We start from the raw sequence: 24,965 nt of genomic DNA, 5'->3' as shown, positions 1-24,965 counted from the left end.
ATTACACTATTTGAGATTTATTCTGTATAATGTTATTGTACAATTTCTAGGGTTTATACATTAGGAAAAACACAAATTTGTAATTGCATTGAAGTTAATAGTAATGTTGTGTATGTGACATTTTACATACATACAAAAAATACTCAAGTAATTCTCCAATCATGAAAGTGACAGGTAGGTGAATATTTAGATTAGAGACAATATGAAGTATGTCAAGGAGGAGAATTTGATTTTCTTGGGAAGAAGAAAAAGTGTAGCTATAGGTCATTTCACCTAGGTTTACAAAAATAGTTTTGAAGGGACACAAGCAGTTTTGCAATGAAAGACAACAGGCTGCAGAGATAGCGAGATCTTCAGAAAGGTGACATATTTGATACTTAAAAATGTGAAAGGAAGGTGAAAAGTGCTCAGGATCTTAAGGCATATTGAAGGAGAATAAGAAAAACTGGACTATGAAAGATTAAATGAGGATTTTTCATGTCAGGAAAAAATATTTTTGCTTCGTTGGTTTTATTTTCTCACCAATAAAAGCCATTTGAAATAAATAAAAAAGTTTTTTACGTAAAAATGTAAAAAAAAATGCTTCAAGAATATGATCTAACCAAAACATCTGAGGTAAGGATAAAATTGTATTTAACTCAGCCATGCCTAGAAATATATTGCAGTATTCTTTTACAAGGTATTCAACAAATTGTGTTATTTTTTCAATCATATTGTTGTTTATTCCTGTAAGTCTTATCCTGCTATCCTGGGTTTCAGTCTTTAGCGTTTGGGGACAAAGATTGTATTAAACAATTTTTGTTCTGTGGTGTGAAATGTAATGCCACAATTTACTGCCTGAAAATAATCATTCTTATCAGTTTACTAATGTGAAAACCACAGAGGTATATCTATGTTTGTCTAAACCAGTTTCATTGGTTATTATTTTATAGAAGTGTATGCAGTACTTAAGGTAACTGTTATTTTTAGCTCTGTGTGGAAAGGACTGTTTTTCTAATAGTTTAGGAATGACTAGGAGAAATCCTATCTTTACTAGTTTCAAAATTTCATACCCCGATTTCTAAGAGTATTAGGCATCCATATCCTCTGGGGTGGGTTAGCCCTGGTAGGTAGCTCAGCCACTTGCTCACTCTCCCCCAAGCAGAATAAGGGAGAGAATCAGAAGGGCAAAAGTAAGAAAACTTGTGATAAAGACAGTTTAATAGGTAAAGCAAAAGCCACGCATGCTAGCAAAGCAAATTAGGAATTCATTCACTACTTCCCATCAGCAGGCAGATGTTTAGCCATCTCCAGAAAAGCAGGGCTCCATCACACGTAACAGTTACTTGTGCAAACAAACACTGTAACTCTGAATGTCCCTCCTTTCTCCTTCTTTCTCTCAGCTTTTTTATTTAAAGCATGATGTCACATGGTTCCTTTGCTCAGTCCTAGCTGACCAACTTCTTGTCCACCCCCAGCCTACTTGCTGGTGCAGAAGCATAAGAAACAGAAAAGGCCTCAAAGCTATGTATGACTTCTCAGCAACAGCTAAAACACTGGTGTGTTATCAACACTATTTTGGTTACAAATCCAAAACACAGCACTATGCAAGCCACTATGAAGAAAATAAACTTTATCCCAGCCAAAACCAGTAGATCCTCTTAAATCCTTTCTTGAAATACAACTCTTCAATAAAGGCATATGTATCCTTTTCACAGAGAAGTACCGATAAATGGTGATAGTCGTGGAACAGTAATGAATACACAGTTAGGGAATTAACATTATACTTTCTAAAACTACTGAGATACATGTGATTGTTTGGTTTTTCAATATAAACACACATTTATTGCTGTAGGTAATAGGTCCATAAGAAAACAATCATAATCAGATCAGTTGAATCACAACGAGGTTTTGTTATTCTTTTTGAGTAAAGAGCAATAAACAATGTTAAAAGCTTACAAAGTCAAGTGTTTTGATGATTTTGGGTTTTTTTTTTCAAATATTTGGAAATGGCTAAAATGCAAATGTACAGCTTGCTAATACCTTTGGGGAGAGAAATAAAAGTGGAAACTTACCAATTTACTTTTATTAGGTATTGGAAATCTAATTTACATTTTGAAGGTGGAGGACTATTTTTGTTTTATTTGTGGGTAGATGTTTTCATTTTATTTGTCTTTTAGCACGACAACAGTTGGAAAAGAATAATTTGATTCTATCAATAAAATTTGTCCTGGTAGAAAAATGTTTTCCATGTAAGTCATGTTCTATTTTTATTATGCACAGCCACTGTTTAAGATACTGTTTCCATTGTTATGAGCTTGTTGACATTTTATTTATCCTTTTCTATCTTAATTAATTTTGCTCTACTTCAGAGTTCTGGAAAGAAGGGTAATGCTCTCTGAAAACTGTCTTTCTTTGATAGCAGTTACTGGAATTACTTTGAATTAGTAATTGAAACTATATTGGTATTTTCCTAGATATTGAGATCTTCATAATTAACCCTTTTTCTCTTTAAATTGGTTCTGTTTTCTCATTTTTAGGGGGCAGACTGAAGTTATTATACTCTATTCTTTTCACTACCTCAAAAGGAAAAATAGCTTTCTAGGAAAGGATTGAGCATTAATGGCAACAAGTAGTAATGTTGTAAACCATTCATGTAGTTGTGGTATTGTCCAGTGTAGAAAAAATACTGGCATTAATATTTTCACACCTTTGAATATTAATGTAACAAAATATGTATTTTCTAATAGTGTGTGCTAGAGAGCTGGTCCTGTGTTTCAGCTGAGGTTGATCACTGTTGTTTAGGTCTTTCCTAGGCAGAGTAATACTAGGTCTTGGTTTTTGTTTCCTTAAAAATGTCAGATACAATATTTAGAACCTTTGTTTAAAACATCAGGTTATTTCACATCTCTGGTGTTTTCTGAGGTATTTGGTCTGGTTATAGTTTTGGGGAGGTAGCTCACCCCTTCCCGCCTTGTTAAACAGCAGAATTATTGCTTAAAACTTACACCTTTTCATGCAGGCAAAGTATTAGCACTAGATTCTACGATTAAAAATTTGAACTTGGCTAATTGCTTTACCTGCCCAGCAGAGGCTGATCTGAGTTGAAACATTCCTGAATCCATTGAACTGCCGTATTGACTATTTTCATATCTGCATGTAGGTGAGGGGAAATGATTGCAGACCTCTTCAACTGTTTGTTTTGCTCCCAGAGTTCACTTGGAAAGGCTTTGCTAGTTTTAGAACAACTCTGCTGCGAACAGCAATGAAGAAATGAAGTGAACAACATAAAAATAAGAGCAAAAAGAGCTAAAGAGAAGCATAACAAGCTGAGACCAAAGAAATATTAAAAAATGTTTCCACAATCTGATACCTCCCATGAGGCTGTCTTTTAATTGTCCTATGTAGATTTTACAACGTTCACAACAAACCAAACACTGTAAATATCAACTCTTATAATTAATAGTATGTTATAGGACTACCGTGAATTTGCACTGCTATGTTTTAATCCATACAAGTTCTTTTTCCTTTTTTAGCTGTAAGCTGGGAGCTTGTTTCAGGATTTTGAGAGAAATGTTAAAAAAGTAAACTTGAGGAGGAGATAGGTAGATAAGAAAAGATATCCCATCATCCAGTTGCAAAGTATAAAGAGTAAGAAAACAGGAAGGGAGCAGCCAATTCTTTGTTGGATTAGGTCTGCTTGGCTCCAGCACAATAAGAGTGGGAAAGGTGTTGCTTTCCAGAGCAAGGCAACATTAAGTTAACTAGCTATCTTCAAAGGAATCTGAGATACTCTACTGGCTCTAGAGAACCCATGTTGTTTGAGTTAATAATACTTATTTTTGCTTGATTGTCTTTAAAGTTTTGTTCCATTACTTTTAAATCTGTCACCAATGAAAAAATTGATAGGTTTATCTGAAATCTGTGCAGTCAGAAACATAACTCTGGGTAATCTTCTGTGATCCAGTATACCTTCCTGAAGGTAGGGCAGCTCTTAAAAGTAGAGTGGTGGAGTACATTCACAAAAATTAGAAATTTTATATATTACTACAGGAAATCTTAACAGGAATTCAGTGTGTTCTACTTGAGTAGCATCAGCTGGTTATCTAAAAATATAGGGACCCAAAAAGATAAATATGTCCCTGGTGGGCTGCACTTCAGACTTCCAGGAAGGCAGAAGACCATAATTGTCTGTATTTTAACCTGTATGTGCCTTGCTTTGTTAGATTTTTTTTACCTCCATGCTTCTAGCCAAGTCTGTGAAGATCTTACTGAAGTGGAGCTTTGCTAAAGCAAATCTTTACCTCCCAGTAATTACATTTTTGTATGTTCCTCTTTGCTTGTTTTCAGATCTTGCATTTTGAAGAAAGTCCATACATAAACAACAGACTTGATTGGAAAATTACCTTGAAGTATATTGTTGTATTTGCTATTGATATTTTGGTAGGTGTTTTGCCTAGCTAAGACCAGATTCCCCATGTTGTATATGCTATAGAGACACACAATCTAAAAAGCATTCTGACTGTATGTTGATAGTGACGAGCTAGAGCACTCCCCAAGTCCTATTTCAAATATGAGTAGCTTTACAGTTTCAATAGGAGCATGGGTACTAGGAACTTTCTAAAGTGTAATACAGATGTTCCTATCTGTATTGTAGTTTCTCCTAGAAGAGGTAAATAATCCCTAAAGGACAAAAAAACAGGTAAATTACCAGTTTTCTTTCTTGAAACAGACTAGTGAATAGACTCTGAAAGTATTGAAATGACAATACAACGTATACTAATGCTGTGACTGCTGAAGATCCTTCAACAGTCAATTTACCTTTCCCAGTTTCTAAATCTCTTTGAGAAAATAGAGTGCTTGAATAGTTGATACAGAATAATGTTTTCTTTGGAAATTATTAAAGTCAAAATAAATTTGATAACATTTTCATTATTCCTGAAAGAATTTCTGTTTCTTGTTATAGAAGTTGGATTAAGGGATATTCAGGTCTCTTTTAGATCACGTATTGATTTGGTTTCTTGTGTCCTAAATTAAGTTATGCCTCTTATCAGAGGCCAAATTAAAAGTTTCTGAGCATTAGAATGACAGCAGTACCAACGTAGTTTCTGTATTTCTCTTCTTTTTAAAATTTACAGATGTTGATTAGGGGAAATGTACCAAATGAAATCTGTGTCCAGGCACCTTGAATTCTACCCACAGAGTAGGTCTGACTGGGTACACTCTGAAAGAATCACATTTCTGCCTAATCTTCTAGAAGAAATAATTTTAGGATTCATTATTCTGAAAAAACCTGTAACTAATCCTGGGTAGTATATGCAGTTGTGACGTATTTTTGTTTAGTTTATTTCTTGTCCGCTCAGGTTCATTTACTTGCAGTGAAGGTTTATAAATGACGTTGCTACAGGATAAGATAAATCTGATTTGTAATAGACATGTTTGAAGTTTTTCGCAAATAGCAGTACTGTCTTCCTCAGTTTCAACTATTTTACTGAAAGTTATCATTGTAACCACAGCAATCCCAGCAGCATGTTTTCTTAGTGTTAAATTTCTTCGTGAAATTAGAGGAATTGTCTTGGAAAATGTATTGTTCCCATCAATGAAATGGCTTTGTGAACTCTGCCTCTGGCTTTTATTTCAGTTGAGGAAACTGCATTCTGTTTCTGCTCACTGCAGGTAACTGCACTGTCCTGGGAAGAGGGGAAGGGCGTCTTGCTTGCAGAGGCTGTGTAACCCTTATTTTTGTTTTGACTTGCTTGCTTTTATTTGAACATCTTTTACTGGGCAGAGTCTTGAAGGCTGAATTATGACACAGTTTTATGAGTATCCAGAAGTGATTTATTACTGACATGTTGCATCCCCAATGCAATGTGGGTTAATGTCTGGTCTGGCAGTTGTCAGTCATACCGAGTATTGACCTCCATTGCTCATTAGAACAAGCTGGTTCTTGGTCTTAGAAAGCTGCCACCTGCCTCCTCTGTGCTTCTTTTGTAGCTTTTATATCTTGGAGCATATTCATGCTCCCCCCACTTAATTTTGATGGGGTCGAGTGTACCCTGATGAAGTTTGCAGATCATACCAAACTGACTGGGGACGTGGACACTTTGGAGGGGAGAGCCACCCTGCAGCCACCTGAATAGACTAGAAGAGCGGTCTAACAAGAACCATATGAAGTTCAACAAAGACAAATGTTACTATACAGAATATTATAAAAAATACTGTAATTTGGAAAACATTCCTTACAGTCTAAACTCAGATCTGTTTTGTTTATACAAGAGAAGGTGAAGGGATTGCTTGATTGTGAGAAGGAATTTCTGTTGAAAGATAGCTATTTTGTTTGATGGAAGAATTCATGAAAGGATCTTTTAAATGGAAGCTAAACCGAAACAATTATAGACAAGATAATTTTTCTTTTGACAGAACATTTGAACATCTGCCCTTCCCTTCATTTACATCCTGTCTAATAAACTGCAGCCCCTTTTAGGCAGAACTTTAAGTTTGAACATGTGGTTAGACAGTAACTAACTGTTGTAAAATTTGCAATTAATAAATAGAGCTAAATGACATTAAGAGGAGTCTTTCCATTCATTTGATTGAGGCCTGACTCATCATCCACAGAAAACTAAATTAAAAATAAGACCCACCAGTGCTGCTGTAATCACAGAAGCAAAATCCTAAGCCAATAGACAAGGAAGTAAATACTGGTTGGCATTAACTTCAGAGGAATTATCCATGGATTAGGGACCATATGGTGAGTTTGAAGTCTAATGCAATAGTTGGAAGAATCTGATTGCTCTTTAAGCTGTCCACTTGCTTCTGAGGTATTGCCTACTTCTCATTTTCTCTTTGATTAGACAACTATTTCATGAGCATTATTTTAGAAGAACTATTTTTTGGAGCATTGAAGAATACCAAATTGCTAAATTTTTAAACTTCTGAGAGCACCTAAGATACCTTTTGTGCAGAAAGACTTGCACTTTCTTCAGGTCACAAAGTGGAGAAGGCATTCTCTGTACACAGTTGATTGCCCTGCTTGTAATTGTCTGAAAAATGTTAAATGTTGATATATAAGGAAGCTTGATCATTAGGCATACGTCAAAAATCAGTAATTGTGAAATACATGCTTTTTGGAGATCTGAAATGTGAGAACTCATTTTTCTGTTTTTTTATTGTGATGTAAAAAGTGACATTTTTTTGTTTTATTGTTTCCATTTAAATAAGTTTGCAAATGTTCCCTTAACAGTTTTGCAGATGTCGGTCAGTGACTCTTGCTATCCTTTCTTATATATGACTTTAAAAAGCTGTTTGTTATTACATGATAAATGCTATTAGAAGAAAAAGAAAGTCCATAAAATTTAATTTTTTGTGTGTGTTTTAGGGAAGCTGGGAGAAGCGAATTCTAAAAAGTCTGAACAGCATGTGCACAGAACTCAGTATCCCACTAGCGCAGAAGGTAATGTATTACCAACTTTCTGTTGCCAAACTGACATTTTTTGGAAATTAAGCCTCATCTTGTGCACTTGTAATGTTCTTTTTACACATGGTTATCAAGAACTGCAAGGCTGGTATCCAAATAATTTTAATACAGAGTAGTTTTCAGGGACAGTGGCAATGTACGCACCAACTCAACTTAGGAGACGATGAAGTCTGTAGGTAGATCTTCCTCTTTACTGTTGCAGTAATTATCCTTTTGAGGGAGCAGCATGTTGGAAAGATAATTGCTATGTTCATTGCTCTTAATAGAGCATTTTTACGTACATACTCAGCTGTATAACTTCTAGGGGCATAGCCTGTACACAGCGCAGACATACTTTGTGTGCTGGAGAAAGCTATATTTAAATTGGTACTCAGAGATAGGTGCTGGTACATTGCTAATTTTGACTGTCATTCAATCTGCTCTGTTTTGTTTTTTATTAATTTAGAGGCTTTAATATTAAGAATCATGGAATTGGGGTAGAATATTAGAATGTTTTGTTCGTTATCTTTCTCCTGTTGTGTATCTATGACAGGTAGCAGAACCTCTGTAGTTCATCATCTGAGATAAAGGATGTAGCTGTGTTTGCTTTTCATGACTATGCCAGGGACAGAAATTTGATGACAAAGTCCAGCAGCTCTGTGGAAGGAGCAGAAAGTCTTCAGTAATATGAAACTGACTACTAAATAGCCTAAAACTCCTTAGTAAGCACATGAAACTATGTAATGGGCTCCCTTTTTCCTTGAACTGGAACTTGGACTTTCTACAGTAGAATATACCTTCAGCCTGGGGCTAATTTGTATAAAAAAATAATAATTTGTTTTTCTAGTGCAATCTATTTTTTAAAGTGTTACATTGAGTTATGTATTTGAAATAGGCATGTTTTTACTCATTTTGTTAAAAAAAGAAGAGTTACCTTCTTATGCCTTCCAGAGGCCTTTAACTGAACAGAAAGAACTGCTTAATAAATGGAATGAAATGGGAACTGATGAGCCAGGTAAGGTCAACTAATTTATGTGCATAGAAAAATAGCATGTACATTTTATTTATCCATCAAAGATTAATGTAATCACTTCAACCTAAACGGATTTAAATCTTTTTTTCTCATTAGTAATGTGTCATTATGCATAAATAAATATTAATGTCATTGTTATTTTGTTTCAAGTTATTGTACTAACTTTGAATCATCACTGAGAGGTTATGGTATAATAATCCTCATTCCAGTGCTTCAGAGATTTATACCACTAGGGCACAGCTCCTCTTAGTGTAAGCTCAGGCTAATAGGAAGAAAATGTTCAGAACTATGGATACTTAAGCTTAGACATACTAGCAACAAAAGATAAAAATACATTTGCACAAAATAATCATCCTTTGGGACAGCAAGGCTAACTGCCTTGTTAGTTCATGTCCAAGTTCCTTAAAAGAAATGACTTTGCAAAGGTATCGTAGTACCACCTCTGTGATGGCAAATACTTTTCATGGATTGTTGTACCTATTTTTTATTTGACAGCAGTACATTTAATTCAGCAACCTATGCAGTTAAAAAAAGCCCCTCTTTTGAATATCATATCTCTCCCATGTCTAAGAATGGTTCAATCAAAAGATTTATGTGGTATAAGTAGAGCTTCCTGTGACTACTGTTCACTTACTTGGGATTTACAAAACTGAGGCACTAACAGTAGCATAATCTTGGAGAATATGTGGTGGTTGTAGCCATGATATCTGTGATAATATTATTTTAATCTTTGCTCTAATATGCTGTTGAAATTGCTAGATTGTGTAACAGGTATGGGAAAAATGCTTTGTTTTTTCACCTCTTGGTTTTAAGATAGAATCACTGAAATCTTATTTCAGATTTAAGTCTCTTCCGGCCTGTTTATGCACCTAAAGATTTTCTTGAGGTAAGCATTTATGAGACAATCACTCAGCCATTGACTTGTATCCATTATAGTCTCTTATGTGAATTGGGAAAAATAATTAAGCGTATTTCAAACAATTTGTCCTTTATAGCAAGTGAAATCCAGCATTTTTTTGAGTCCATGTTTTGGACAATAGACAAAATGCTATTGACTCTTTCTTTTTAACTGCAGTTTTAAATTGTACTTGTGATAAACTTCTCCTTTAAATAACAGTTTGGAGCTAACTTTTTTCCTTGCAGAGCAATTTTCCAACTGATCTAGTAAATAACTTTGCATTTCAAATACATTAGGCTGATAACTTGCAATATGTGAAGCTGATAGACTGGTGGTAGATAGTAGACCTGTATGCAGTTGAAATTGTAGGTCGTCTATGAAGACTGTGAAAAATCAAACGTGAAACAGAACTGTGTGGAATTTGGATGCTTTTGTCTGTAATCAAACCAATAAAAAGAACGGTGACTGCTTAATCTTTTAAGTCAGAAATGACAGTATGACTCATCATTTTGCATGGTTCAAGCACAGAACATCTTAGTAAAACAGAACTTGCTTTACCATCTCTGCCTAGAATAGATGTGGACAATGGGCAGTCAACATTGTTGATGACAGTTAACTTAATGGTGACACAGTAGGAGATTTTGGATTAAAATGCAATTGAAAATAATATTTTAAAAAATCAGTATCTGTATATCTTGTGAGTTATACAGGAAACAAATCATCTAGAGCATGATGACAGTGTAGAATTAGAGTTAACATGGCCTCCAAATTTACAGAATAAAATGTAGAAGTCTAATACTGAATTATCAGTTAGCATTAATGTTCTAATATTTCTAAGTGATTCAGTGCAAGTTTATTGGAATGTCTTTTGTAGTGGTAGAGGAGGTTTATAATATTTCTGATTTAAGTGTAAATTGTTTCATGGTTATGCATTTTGAGTGCATTTCTGAATCCAGCAATAAACTTTCTATCCATTTTACTACATTTCTAAAGAGTTCCTCTTGTTCAGTTACTGAAAATATTGAAAACTTGATTTATTCTGTTTTCCATCACTGGATTAACAGCCAAGTTGTGTATTTGATCTTGAATCTGTAAACAAATCCATCTTCATTTTAGCCTTACCCAGTGACCATCGTGGTCACTCCTTTTCTTTTGTACTGTTTTTTTTTCCCCAGAGTTTGCAGTTTCTTATATTAATCTTACAAGTCTGGCAGTGAGGTTATATGGTATTAGATTACTTACAAGACTGAGAATTGTAGAGTTAGGATGTTGTGGAAGAATTTCTTAAGAGCTGGAAACTCATCTTCAAAAGAATCCTTGCCAGCTCAACATTATAATATCAAAATCTGTACCCATGGAATAACAGTATGCAAGTGACTGTTTTATTCCTTTTTAGATCATAGTTACTTATCTTGACATGATTCCTTGTCACTTTAATTTTATCCTTAGTTTAGGTTTTCAATTCTGTAATTAATTTTTATTCTTAAATGAAAAAAGATATTTTGGTGTATTGTTATTTAGTAAGAAATAATTTTGGTAGCAAATTATGTGACACTTTGAAAGCTACATAAGATTGCCAGAGTAAGAATGTGAATAAAATTTCTTTCAGAAATAAGTAATGCTGATGAATATCCTGGATATTGTAGCCATCAGAAATATACTCTTGGCGAGTAGCTTTGATGAGGAAGTGAGTTTTAGTCAAGATATTACTATGTAGCCAGCACTTAAGCCCATATATTTAAAATTATTTCTGTGTTTTTATTCATAATTTGAGCTTTCTTTTCAAAGTAGAATATGGTTGCTTCCTTAAAAATGTGGCTACTTTTTTATACTGAAAATACTGAGATAAAATTTGATAATTTGGGCCTATATATGATAGTTGCAGGAAATTGTTTTATGCTGAATGTACCGTTTGTAACACTGATGATGTTAAGAGGATTTCTGAATATATGCGAAGAATGACAGAGCTACCATTTTTAAGGTACTGATGAATCTTCGAAACCCAAATTATGAAAATGGAGAACAGCCTAGTTTCAGAAATCATCTGGGGCTAATTCAGGTTCCTCTAAAAGTTAAAGATATTCCAGAACTGGTAAGTATATTTATTCTTTCAAGAGGTTTCTGTAAGAACTATTCCACTTTGCTCATGAGTAAGATTCTAAACCGGAAGGGAGAATATTAGTGTCATGGTAGGGTTTTCCTTTTAAAAGTAAAAATCAGTCTAAATATGTAGTAAAAACACAGAGCATAAGCTTTGCATAAATTTATGAAAAGACATTTTTAATGAAAAATAAAACATAAACAGTAAATTATCTGCCAGTAGAAAGGTTTTCATTTTGTGCCACACAGGTTTAATTTGTGCCAAAAATATACTTCTGTACATGTTATTCACTTACTATTTTTTTTCTGTACAAGAAACTTTATGTAGTTTATCTCAATTCTACAGTTTTATTTGATGCTGTACAAGGTCAGTAACCTGACAATCAGTTAGCTTCTGATTTTCTTCTCAAAGTAATTTTACATCCCTTTATTATCAAATTGTAAATTAAAGGAAATGCTTGGGTACTAGTATTATAATTGGAAAATATAATTGGAGAGCTTTTAATGCTTCACTGATGAGTCTCCTGAGAATTTTATGTTAGTAGGAAAACTTGCATCTGGAATTGGAAAAGAGCTGGGAATTAGAAAGCCTTAACCTGATCTTTCATTCACCACCTTACTACATCCAGGTGTAACTCATAGCTGACATGAAAACTGGGGCCTATAACTAAAACTAGAGTAAGAATTGATGTGAGTTCCTTCTCTTTAAAAACCGAAGCTTCTATTTCATATGTGTGTATTTAAAAGAATTATGTTTGGTTAAAAGAAAATATTTGCCTTAAGACTGTCAGAAGAAGTATCTAGTGATTTAGAGAATTAAATGTTGTTAATTCTGTTTTATGGTTTTGTTTCTTTTCAGAAAGAAGACTTCAGTGAACTAGGCTTAAATATAGGACAGCTGGGTATTGATGATTCAGCGCAAGTGCCTCCTGGTTAGCTAATACTGTGCTTCAGTCATTTAAATAGAACACTAATGAGTAGAATACTTTGCAATTATCAAGCAATTTGTGTATTTTTTCTCCATAATTAATCATAAATATTTGTTCTGTAACTATGATTCTAGTGATTTTCTTAGCAACTTACAGCTAATAATAGAAAACATTGTAAATATGAAGAGACAGATTTGGAGAAGATTTAAAATTGTCACCTTAACGTGAAAAGATATTAATTTCGGTGTGTTTGAACACTTCAGCATGTAAAGAACCAAATTGTCTGTCTCCAAAAACACAGAAAATTTCAATAAATTTTAAGCCAACTAACAGGCTTATATACAAACATCTTTTAGATAACTGTCTTTAAGAAAAGATTACAGAAAATATCCATATATTGATGTACAGCAGCTTAAATAGTGCATAATTTCTGTTGGTTTTCCATGTATGCATCTATTCCTGTAGCAACAGGTTTTGAAATGGACTTTCCATATATAAATGGAAAACATTATAGTATCAAGTCATTTTCCTTTTTAAATGGAAACTTACCTAATTGAAAGTCTAGGTTCATGTAGTATAGTGCTGCTTTGGTATTTGTGTCACTCAGGCAAGAAAAAATTCTGTAGTATTATTTCTTCTTATTTTTTGAAAAAGAATATTGATGCTGATGCAGGGTAATTTTTAGTGACATTAGCAGTAAAAATCAGCTGAACGTAATGGTATGTAATAAAAATATAAAATGCATTACTTGCTGGAGTATCTTTTTTTTCACTTATTTTTTACCATTTTTGTATTTTCTAGAGTTCTTTGAAAATGAACATGTACGTGTTGGACAGAAAGGTATGGATCTGATTTCATCTTTAATAAACTGTGAATAGTTAGGAATGAATTCAGTAAATTTCCATCTAAATTATAGCATTTTAAAAATTTAGACATGTAGTCAACCGGCTCGTAAGAACCAATGAGAATTCAATGTGACTAAACCTAATTGTAAACAATTGTTCAAAGCGTGTAAAATGTTTTACCGTGTGTTAAGAGGTGAGCTAGCTTTGTGGATTTGCCACCTAGCACCCATCTCTGTGCAGACATGTGATAAGTGATATCTCAGCTTTGTGTGAGATTGGCTCTTTGCATACTGGATGACGAACTCCATTTGTATGACAACAGATAGACTAACACAGACAGAGACCGTTGTAATGTAGACAGGGACAGAAAAGCAAGCATTTACAGTGTACCAATAGCTATCAGATAAGCAGCTCCACAGATACTTAATTAAAATTAAATAGGAAGCATAGAGACATAACTTTTTGGTGATAACTTACACCACTACTGAATTTCATTTTAAAATCAAAAGACTCTGGACTTCCTTCTCTGCACACAAAGTTCTCATTAGTGTAATGGGATTTACGCCTGTGCATCAGAATGGTCTTTTTAATGGTTATTTGCGATTGCAGAATTTGCTAAATATTGCAATAATTAGCCACTATGGAAAATTTACTCCTTTGTCTGTGTATAATGCTTTTATTAAAGAAGCTCTGGGTTGTTTTTTGTTTTTTGTTTTTTTTTTTTTTGTAGGGTAAGAAATAACCTACAAAGGAAAGGGAAAGATAAAAGAAAGAAGAATTTATTAGCTTGAGTTTGCTTATAGAAGAAACATACAAGGAATGTTTGAAGTCCATCAGTATCTGCTTCTCACTGTCTCTTGTGATTCCTGCTAAACATTGTCACCATCAAAGAAAAAAAATAGAGTGGATACCATCCCAGAAGTCTTCCATCCCATTTTTTTGTTGCAGTAACAAAACAGCAACCTTTCTTTCTTAATTCTCCTTTTGCGGTCCTCTTTCTACCCCTCATTATCTGTTTTCTGATCTGAGAGGAATTCCTTAGGGTACTGTCCATCTCTGTTCTTCAAATAAATTCCCCATCCATACTTCCTGAGCCAGTCATTCAACTCCACAATGTAATTCTTACTCTTCATCTCTGGTCTGTGTAGAGCAGCTTCTATTACAGTGATTGTCTTAGCTTCTCCTATATGCAAAATCACAAAATTCTGCAAAAATGTAGTTTAAGAGTCTTGAGCATAAACTGTTCATTCAGTGGGAATTCTACTGCATGCTCTGTTGAGTGTTGGTTATGACTTTGGTTGCCACTGATATATTAATTTTGCTTTTATACTAGCGGTATTGCCAAGTCTGAGGAATTTTCTTTGCTGTATTTAGTAAAACCCATCTTGTATATAGCAAAACTACTTTTTAGTATTTTGTGTCTCAGTAAGAAAAAATAAAGTAAGTGCTCATGGACACTGAGATAAATCATGGTCTTTTCTAAAATTTTGTGGGGAATGTAGGAATTTATTTTTTTTTTGCCGCCTTTCTTTAGGAAGAAAGGATCACATAATCTATGTTAGAGCTCTGCAGGTTAAACAGAAAATTGACAGACTGGTCTATTCAGTGTTTAAGGAGAGAGGAGTCAATTAAATAGACATGTAATTCCGTTCTCATCCTTCTAAGTCATGTCAGGGCAGGTATTGTGAATAGCGAATTTAGTGAAATTTAGAAAAGCAAGCTGTTTCTGAGAGACTTCAGAAAAATCAGAGGGTACAGATTTGGAAACTTCTGAGTACCAGTACAATACCTATCTAATGTCTAGATGATCTCACAGAAATATTGTCCCCACTATTTCTCTGTTGTGAAAGACATTTCAGGTATGAGGAAACAGTTAACCACATAACCTCAATGGGAAACAACACTTCTACCAGATTACGATAGCTAAAGATGCACATCTTTCAAGTTTATAGTTTCAAGTAAGGAATGAGATAATCTGCTGTAAGGTATGTATGGTACTGTATTCAGGATGAGGCCCTTGTGACAGAGTAGCCTAAAGCTTAACAACAATGACCCATCTAAACAAACCTGTCAACAGTAGAATATTTGTTTTATGTCTGTCTGAAGGAAAACCAAAATCTTCTGAGAAGTCTGTATCTTTCAGAGTACATATACCAATAATGAGAGAACGTGACAGTACACTGAAATGGAAAATTCTTGCCCCAAGATTATCTGTGAAGGTATCTGTATAGTTAACATAAAAATAGGGGAGACAAAAAACCAAAGTGAGTGGCAATCTCCTATTTGAAGTGAGATACCACTTACAGTGAAACAGGAGTATTTTGTGGCTATATATGGCTGGCATTCTGTTTGATGCCAGCCTATTAGCTGCATCTAGCCATGATACAGCCATAGATACATACTAAGTGCTGGTTTATGACAGAAGGTAGTACAGCCTTGGTTATTAATACCAATTGCCTTGTTTCCCAGGGAACTATTCCAAAATTGCATAGTGGAAACCAGACCTTTTGGATGTTTTCTTATTAGCTGATTTTTACAGCATGGTAAACCGGTTAGTTAACTTAAAAATCAAAGTGTTTGATAAACTTTGGAAGTCTTAAACTACATCAATTCATTACGTGCTTTGTTTCTTACAGTTTTAGCAGAACAAGATAGTGCTGCAGCTCAACAATATGTTCGTCAGGGATGTCCAACAGCACTCCGACCTGAACTGTGGGCCCTCATTCTCAATATCTCTAATCAGCCAGAGGTAAGGAGCAAAGTGAGAGTAAAATACGAAGACTAGGTGAAAACACAAAAGTGCAAGCACATATCTTCTAGTGATCTTTTTCCAAAATAGAAATGCTCTACTGAGTTGTCACAGAAACTGGTAAATATTTTATGAGAACTATACACACACCTGGAAAAACTCCATGCTGTGTTGAAGCCTTTTAGGCTGTTCCCTATTTTTTTAACAGATATATGAACAAAATACTGTAGAATATTCAGTTGAGGTTTTCCAATATGGTGCTGAGTTTTTCAGAGGGCGAGAAGAAAAAAGTCCTGGAAAGATGACTGAACCTCTCTTATTTTTGCTAAGTTTTACAAAAAGATGTGCTATACCTTTTCCTGTCTACTTGAACTTGTCATCATATGCACGTACAAATCTTGTAAATTACTTTATATTTTATTGCATATGCTCTACATATGTACAATCAAAAAAACATAAAGAGGAACTAGTAAGATGTGGATTGTTTTCATACTCCCTTGTACAGCAGCAGTTTTTCATAGTACCTTGTATTTAATGCAGGTCCTCAACAGGGAAATCTTTTGCAGTATCCAAAGCCATGCTATAGTCAATATATCTAATATACATTTAAAAGTTAAATTCTTATTTAAATCTTTGCAGGAATTTGAATACTTTGATGCAAGGCTTTTATTGCAATAAAAAAATAACATGTATCCATGTAAATGTGCTCATAATTGTGAGACTTATATAGTATCTGGTGTCCTTTGAGGATGAAGCCATTTTCTTGTGATATTGGGGCATTTATTGGTAACTACAGAGTACAATCATGCCCTTAAAAAGAAGTGTAAATCTTGTTCATTTGACATCTTATGTAAGGAGTTGAAGTTATTTGGTCTGGTATTAGAATTACTTATTTTATTCCTTTTTGAAAAAATAAAATATTTTTGTTTTCTAGTTAAATAGAAGATTGAATTTTCTATAGAAGAAAAAGCTGTTGATAATGAAATGTTATACATCTTAATACGCTCAACACTGTATTTAAGTTATTTTAAATTATTGGAACAGCTTGAATTTTAGAAGTCTCTATGAAAGCAGGAATATAGGTGTGAAATTAATGTTGTTGGTTAAATTGCATCTGTTTCTATTCTGTTAAATGCTGCATGCTCTAAAAATATTTTTATCTTCATGTGGAAAATGAAATTGAATAAAAGAGCCAGGTATTCTGTTTTGATTACCAAAAGATAATAATCAGAAAAATGATAAAATATTTCAATTTAAGTTCACGTAAGGCGTGAGTTGTTACAGAAATAGATTTATTAAAATCTGTTTCCTCAAATTCATATGGACAGTTTTCAACAATTACCTTTATTAAAGAGGAACAGCTATGTCTGTCTATTGATATATTTGTCAGCCACACTGTTTGGTCCTTTGAAAGTTAACTCGAGTTTATAGTTGGTTTTAACATGCGTTTATACTATGCATGAAGTGTGAGTATTTTAGACATTCTCAAAAGGTTAGCCTTTGCTGTGAGGTTATTAAATCAATTTACTGTTAAGTAAACCAGAGAACAGTGCGTTAGCTGTTTGATCACAAGTGCTCATGTATGTGCCTTTGCTGTGTAGTAAATGGTAATTCAGCTCCAACTTATTGCAAGGATGCATGTGAACATTTATGTCAGGGCAGCTAAAATGTTTTCATTAACATAATATTTTACCTTGAGATGACTTTCTATGCACTTAGCAAATGATACTCATCAACTATAGATGAAGAAGAAAAATAAACTATACACAGGTACAGTATTCTGAGATTCAGTGCAATAGATGTTCTCATTTAGGAGACATTCTACAGGGTCCAGAGCCTTGAGACTGAACTGAGTAGACTGTGTGCAGGTAGTTATTGGTGAGACAGTATTTTGTGATGATGCTGAAAGAACTCTAGGGAGATGAGGATAAGTGACTGGAAAACGGTAATGATAACATCAAGAAAAAGGTGGTAAGTAAGGATGGATGAAGTGATGCAGACTGTGGATTTGTCGCTACTTTGAGAGTGTTGAAGGAAAGGATTGGAAAATAGTAAAATACAAAATCCACCCTGCCCACAAAGAACAGAAATTACCGAGTCTGTGGACAAGATATACTATCTTGGAGAAAATAGTCTAAGCTGGTGATGTAAGAGCATATGAAAGTTTTTCTATCATGCTAAACGCAAACTGTGTCTTCTAATGTAACAGATGTGGGAGCCTTTTATCTTATTTTCCAAGACTATTTTTGCATAGCATAGTATAGTATTTGTTATCCTGGTCTCTAAGTTGCAGTTATTTTATGGACTTTGGGTACTAAAAATGCAAATGCACTAAAAGGATAGGCTTTCTGGCTGAGACCTGGCAGACTGCCCATAGATCAGGTAGGTTTGATCAGGTAGCATGTGGTTTACTATAGCTATGTTACAAGGTGAATGTTCATAGTTCATTTTAAGCATTGCATTTACTAGCGTATCACTAAAGTAAGGCTGTCACTATTACCAGAATGTTAACACTATGATGTTCTTCTTGCATATACTGAATGCACTGCTTTATTTTTTGTAAAGTATAGTAAATCAGTTTTCATATACATGTAGCTGCTTTATGATCTGCTTTATTTCATATAGATTTTATTGATTTATCTAACACTTCTTTTTTCTACCTCCCGTGTACTGTTTCTCTGCTGGAATTGAATTGTGTGTTTGCAGAGATTTCTTGCTGTAATATTTCTGATTTGCTGTTTAGGCTGTATTACGTTTATAGCTGTATGAATCTTTAACTCATAAGAACCGTGCATTTTCTTTCTTTAATGGAAAACATTAGGAGGGTTTGGTATGGGCAGCATTGTGTGTGTTAGCATCCAGTATTGTTGTTTGGAAATTTTTATTCAGTAAAGCTCAGCCTCTGTATAAAGCTAATATAAAGCCAAGCAATGGATGATTCTAGCATCGTAATCATAAGAATTATAAACTATAAGCTGTATATGCCAGATTATTTAGAAATGCATAAACACATTGCCTGGCAATGAATTGTTGATTAGTTTTCTTTTGTAATGGTACATTTTCGAGGAACTGTGTTAAAAGAGCATTTTTAAGGTTGTAAAGTCAAACATTTAAAAGCTGCACAGTGTCACATTTAATATTGTCTGTGCAAGCAGCCTAATTTGCTGTATATATATATTTTTTATTGTATGATCTTGAATCACATAATCACATTTTTTTTCCTCTGGGATGTCTGCCTTATTGATTGCACAAAATGGATGGTACATGCTTACTGAGAATCTGTTAAAATTTCTTTTTCCTTTGTTGGTGTGTTATCCTATTGTTTATTCACTGCATGCTATTCAAGCAGTGCTTAGAAACCGAAATTATTCATTGTCTCTTAGGGGTTTTTTCTCTCTAATTTTTTTGAGCTAGTGGGTTGAAAATAAATCTTAATTCTGCAAATTCCAGCATGCAGAAATTAGTAATGCTTTGCTTTACCACAGCTTTTACTGAATGCAATTTCCTAGGTTTAAAAACTTAATAAATAGGCAAGGTGGTAAGTTTGTAGTGGAGCATTATGTAACTCTGCCTTATCAGAAGGGTTTTTTAGACTAGGATCAGTAGCGTAAGGTACTCGCTATACCATTCAGATAGCAGAGAAGCCCATAGCAGTAATGGACTGTCATCAATTTTGACTGGAGAAGGATGTACTTTACAAATAGATTTCACAGGTGTCTGATGAAAGGAGAATAAGCTTTGGATTGTCTTGAAGGATTGCCAGGAGGGACTTTCTTTCACTGTTTTGTCCATTGCCTCTTTATGTAATCAGATTAGTTTTTTGGTTTGTACTTGTTCCTGGTACTTCTGTTCCAAAATCTTCAGGTCACCTAATTAATGCTGGTTGCCATTCTTTAGGCTTCATCCAATTCCCACAAACCTTAGTGTCTCCTTTCTAGACTCTCCAATGTCAGTCTGTCTTCATCTTCCTAGTTCTATGCTTCACCCACCCGCTTCTTGCATTAAATTTGAGAGGCAAGTATAGATAGGCAGTGACGAGGGTAACCTAAAAATGAATCATGAGCTGCTTGTAGTTCAGTGGTGGGAGTGTAGCTCCAGTGCCAGGGATTTCATGGCAGACCACAGGTGGACTGTGCCCACACACAGGCTGCTGAGTAATCCAAACCTTAATTTCAAAAAAAGTGAATCACCAGATTCTGCTTTAACTAGCTTTTCTGGGTGCTGCTGAAAGATACTGCTCTCTCTTGCCTGTGAGCTACTTTTAGAGCTCCCTTTTCCTTATGCTCTCAGGTGGATACAGTATGAGGTTTTTGGGTGGAAATTTTGGTATGTGGCTTTGTAAGGTCAAGAGGGCTGGGGACTGTAATCCTGAAATGTACTTATATTTCAGCCTGGAAAGATGAGTATGTTTGGAGGTACAGTATAAATAAAATATGTATAATTTTGAGAAAAGCTACATTCTATATAAAAATGCAACACACTTTTTAAAAGGAAGACGTTTAGAAATCAAGGTTATGTTAAGATTTGGCAGACACAGAAGAAAGGCCGAACTGGATGAAAATGGTAAGATTTTGGGTTGAATAATTGAAGACATTTTAGATTAAGAAATGTACTGTGTTCTTGGACAGTCCTGAAACTTGGTAGTAGTCAGTTGTCTCATCTGGGGGAAGAAACATCCAATAAAATAGTAAAATGAGACTCGAATCTTTTTTGAAGCCTGAATGAAGCTCTTAAAAGTATTCCTCACTGTGTGAGAAAAACTGATCACTAAGCAGAAGTCATATATTTACTTTCAAGCCACATGACCAATCTTGTTCATGATTGAGATATTAGGAATAAATTTATTAATACAACATGAATCACAAGCCTCATCTTACCAAGAGGCATGGGCAAGATCCTCTTGTAGTCAAGTTGCAGATGAAAAACTGGCATGATTCCAAGCCCAGACATCATTTTGCATCACAAAAATTGCAACTTAACAGAAAACGAATAACAAGTAATGAGTTAAAGCCTTTACTTGTAGAATGGTTATGATTGTTCTTGCTTTGCAAGTCCCTTTTTAATGACTTTTTTCCCCAAACTTTTTCTCAGGAGCTCTAGTTCAGATGGACAGCTTGTCTTTCCAGTCTTTTTACTGAATTATTGTGCTGTTAAAATATTCAAGAATTGTTTTAGTCTGCTAATATTTGCAATGTAAATTTTCTATTCACTTTTTAATGGTGGAGTTTTGAGTTGTGTTTGAAATTTTAGTTCATGCTGAAATTCTAACAGCAACAGCAAACAGTGTTTGATTTTCTGAGTAATGTTGACCTAGTGAGTTTTTGTAAGAGAAAAGGAGAAACTATTCTTTCTGGAAAAAAGATAAGTTGATGAACTGTTGACCCTTTAATTTAAAATCAGATTGAAGAAAGTATTCAACTGAATTATAAAGAACTTCCATTCAGTTTCTGTGATGTGCTGAAGAATCTTAGCCCAGTTGTTCTCTCTTTTTAAGACAGTGCCCTAGACATCAGGTTGCTTATTCTTACCACCTTTTTGATTGCTTGAAACGTTTACCCCAATTGAAACAAATTAAGGAGGAAAATTAGGAAGGAAATATATTTCAGAATCTGTATGTCCTATTGGTTACGGCTTAGTAATTCAAATCTGTGTTCTAACGCAGACAGTACTTGCCCCATATTCCAATATGTAGGTTGTTTTCTAAAATTAGTACACAAGTCTGAAGGGTACACTTTATCTTTGCTAAAACAAAAAAAAATGTTACAAAATGGTTTAAATACATGTATTGATCTGGATTAACAAATAGCAAATCCTCTGTTCTGGTTAAACCTATTTATTCTAAATTGCAGCAGTTTTCTGTTTTTCTTCTGTGGAGGCTGCTGTTCACTGGCTATTGGCGTAAACTGTAATTTATACGTAATTGCCATTAACATGATTCTTTAAATTTCAATTAATGATGCAGTTGAATTAAGGCATGGGAAGCTGATAAACATTTTAAGAAATTAATGACATAATCATAGTTCAGTGTGATGCCATAAACAAAACTCAACTGAAACTAGCACTCTAAACTCATTATGTCAGTTCAGTAGAGCATCATTTATGAATATTTTTTCTTGTACAGTAATCTGTTCTTCATACATTCAGTAAAGTTTTTTCTTGCATACCAAATCACTAAGTCTATTTTAAGTGTGAATATATCATCAGCAATTAAACTTAATACTGATTTATTCTGACTGTCAAGATGAATGGACCATGTACTTAAGTGATTAATTTTTAGCTGTGGTTTTGCAATAGTTTTAATAATAATAGGAAAATCTATGGACTCTTGTAAGCAAATGTATAACATAATTGAATGGCCTTCTATTAGAGGAAGGAGAATGTTAACACAAAACACTGGGCTAGTGATAATATTAGCTTGTGGCTTAGAGCCACTGTGTGACCTTAGGTGAAAGTATTTTAATAAGAAAACTTGTTTCTGCGTGTAAAGCGTGGTCCATATGTGCATAACAAAAGATCACTCTTTTCCTTTATACCTCTTTAATCTCCTTTTTCCAGATAGCCTTTATCAATTGTTCAAAGCAGTTCTAGAGAACTAAAAGCTGGGAAATGATAACAGGAATGCATGAGATTCTAATAATCTCTTTCTCAAGTTACAATAGATTAGTAGTTGTGTTACCTAGTACCCCTGTAGCCATGAGTTTCATTGTACTGTTTCTTAGGCAGGAGCACTTGCATGTACAGCAGAAACAGTTAGTTAATCATGCGGTCTGCTTAGCATGAAAAAGCAGCTTTTGTGGTTTTTTTTCTTATTGGCTCTTTCTATTCTAGTATGTATAATCATTTGAGATGGAAAAAAATACTTCAGACATTGCTCATTTGGCAATGTTACGCTTAATTAGACTACAGTATTGATGCTTTAACATTGTGACTTGAATATTAGAGTAGTTCTCTGTATCTTTTAAGAACAAATTGCTATATTCATACTGCAAATAGCTTACATTTATTAAATATTTATGTCTGATCTTCCTAAAGAAATAGTGTAGTATTTTTACCTCCCCTTTTTATTTCTCAGAAAGAAAAACGTAAATATTTTCCCTGTGGTAGTTATCAGTACCTAATAAATACATCTTTTGTCCTCATTTCAGCTTAATAGTTTAAGAATGTATTCATTCTAATAATTTCTAGGTGTGTACTATTCACCACTTCTCTGTTTTGGATTCATACAAAGAACAGTTACAATGTTCTCTAGCCTTTTCTTCATTCTTTCTCCATTCTCTCACTCTCAAAATACCATTTTACTTCCCATTTGATCTTTACATCCTTACTCCAGAGATAACCTTTTTGCAAAGAAATCAGCAGTAAATACTATGTAAATCTTGGAATGTGCAAGTATTTGTGTGGTGTCCATAGAGACACATTGAGATCGAAAGTTTTGTCAGGTGGGAAAGGAGCTTTGGGACTGCTGGTTTAGTTTATGAATTATTCCAAATCCATCTGAAACTGTTATTCAATCTGAAACCATTATTCATTTGTAGGCATAATGGCAGAGAGGTATTTAGGGGTTTAGGAGTTACATGATGATAGTGTGACATTTAATTCTTTTTTTTTTTTTTTTCCTTTGCAAGCCCTTTCTAAAAAGAAAGTGATAGAATAAGCAAAAGCAGAGAAGTGTTTGTTCTGATTCTTCCATGTTGTTTCACCCTTGTGTATGTTCTGTAGACATGCAGGAAACCAATGGTGGGAACAATAAATTTTCCAAGACCATCTTGATTTGAACTAGTTCCTTCATTCTCATTTTATTAATTATCTGAAGGGGAGGTAATTTTATAATGTCTCAACTGTCTGCCTCATTCCTTGGAGCTTAAACTAGAATAAACCATGATAGAATGCTTCATAAACTATGCAGTGGGTTTTTCAGCTGAATACATGCTTATAATTTTTTTTAATTGTTAAAAATTGGCTTTGTTGCTTTAAATGTAAAGTTGTGTCTCAGACTGATGATTACATTATTTTTAATTTTAGGATATCTTGTATTATGAACAGCTTAAGTCAAATGTGATTCAGCATGACCTTTTAGTGGACAGCCTGATATACAAAGTAAGTAATTCACTAAACAGTGATTAAGTGATTTGTATACTCATTACACAAGTGTCTTGGGGGTTTTTTAACAAAGAAAATCTTAGATGGTTTGGTTTTAAGGAGTCTAAGAATAATCAGTGTGAATTCATTATTGTAAATTCTCTCATTGTGCTTGTGTTGGCTCTTGTGTAACGCATCTGTTTGAGTTGAGCCATTATGTCATAAAGAAATGGTTACTTCATTTGAGGAATAACTGGTTTTGCAAGGAAGAAAGCACTGGGGTCAAACCACTTCAATTTCAAGTTTCAATTCTGGATACTTTAATTATCAAGTTAATATAGCGCTTTTTATTTTAAAAATGTGGACTACATGCTTAACTACAGCTCTTTCATGATTCAATGGTGAAACAGTGTCTTCTACCACTGTGTTATCTTTAGCTTCTATGGGAGTCTGAAAAGATGTCTTTTGGCTTCCAACTGCTGTGTTCTTTGATTACAGGATGTAAAGCTGACAGCAAGCAACGATGACTACTATTTTGTATTTGAGGATTATTTATATCAGGTATGTAACTATTTTTTTCTTAGAAAAGCTAGAAAGTATAGTAATGTGGGGTTGTAGCATCTTTGGAGTAAGGACTGCCTTTGTTTCACGTGTAGGCAGAATACAGTGGGACCCTAGACAGATGCATGTTTGCTGTATTACATATATTTTCGCATCTGAATAACGATTTTGTACACTTAAACAGGTTAAGCAGGACGGACTTCTAAAACTCCTACTCTGAAGGACCCTACACAATGTATTTTCAATGCAGTAAGCCAGAAAATGCAAAGTCAGCCGTATTCTTCTCCTTTCCAGCTTTGCACTAACAAAATTATTAACAGTTGTGACATATGGAGA

At 34.2% G+C, this 24,965-nt stretch overlaps 1 protein-coding gene across 1 annotated transcript in view; it reads left to right on the top strand.

The window, feature by feature from the left end:
• TBC1D19 (TBC1 domain family member 19) overlaps positions 1-24,965 on the top strand; it is a 53,433-nt gene that overhangs the window by 12,990 nt on the left and 15,478 nt on the right. Inside the window, exons 5-13 of the mRNA XM_055700885.1 lie at positions 7,358-7,432; positions 8,387-8,450; positions 9,308-9,354; positions 11,348-11,458; positions 12,326-12,398; positions 13,197-13,235; positions 15,877-15,989; positions 24,012-24,086; positions 24,567-24,629. Of these exons, the coding sequence (XP_055556860.1) occupies positions 7,358-7,432; positions 8,387-8,450; positions 9,308-9,354; positions 11,348-11,458; positions 12,326-12,398; positions 13,197-13,235; positions 15,877-15,989; positions 24,012-24,086; positions 24,567-24,629 (660 nt within the window). The remainder of the gene's footprint in view (positions 1-7,357; positions 7,433-8,386; positions 8,451-9,307; positions 9,355-11,347; positions 11,459-12,325; positions 12,399-13,196; positions 13,236-15,876; positions 15,990-24,011; positions 24,087-24,566; positions 24,630-24,965) is intronic.

Source organism: Falco cherrug, chromosome 1 (genome assembly GCF_023634085.1).
Source record: "Falco cherrug isolate bFalChe1 chromosome 1, bFalChe1.pri, whole genome shotgun sequence".
NCBI classification, from domain to species: Eukaryota; Metazoa; Chordata; class Aves; order Falconiformes; family Falconidae; genus Falco; species Falco cherrug.
This window is presented reverse-complemented; position numbering and strand designations above follow the sequence as displayed.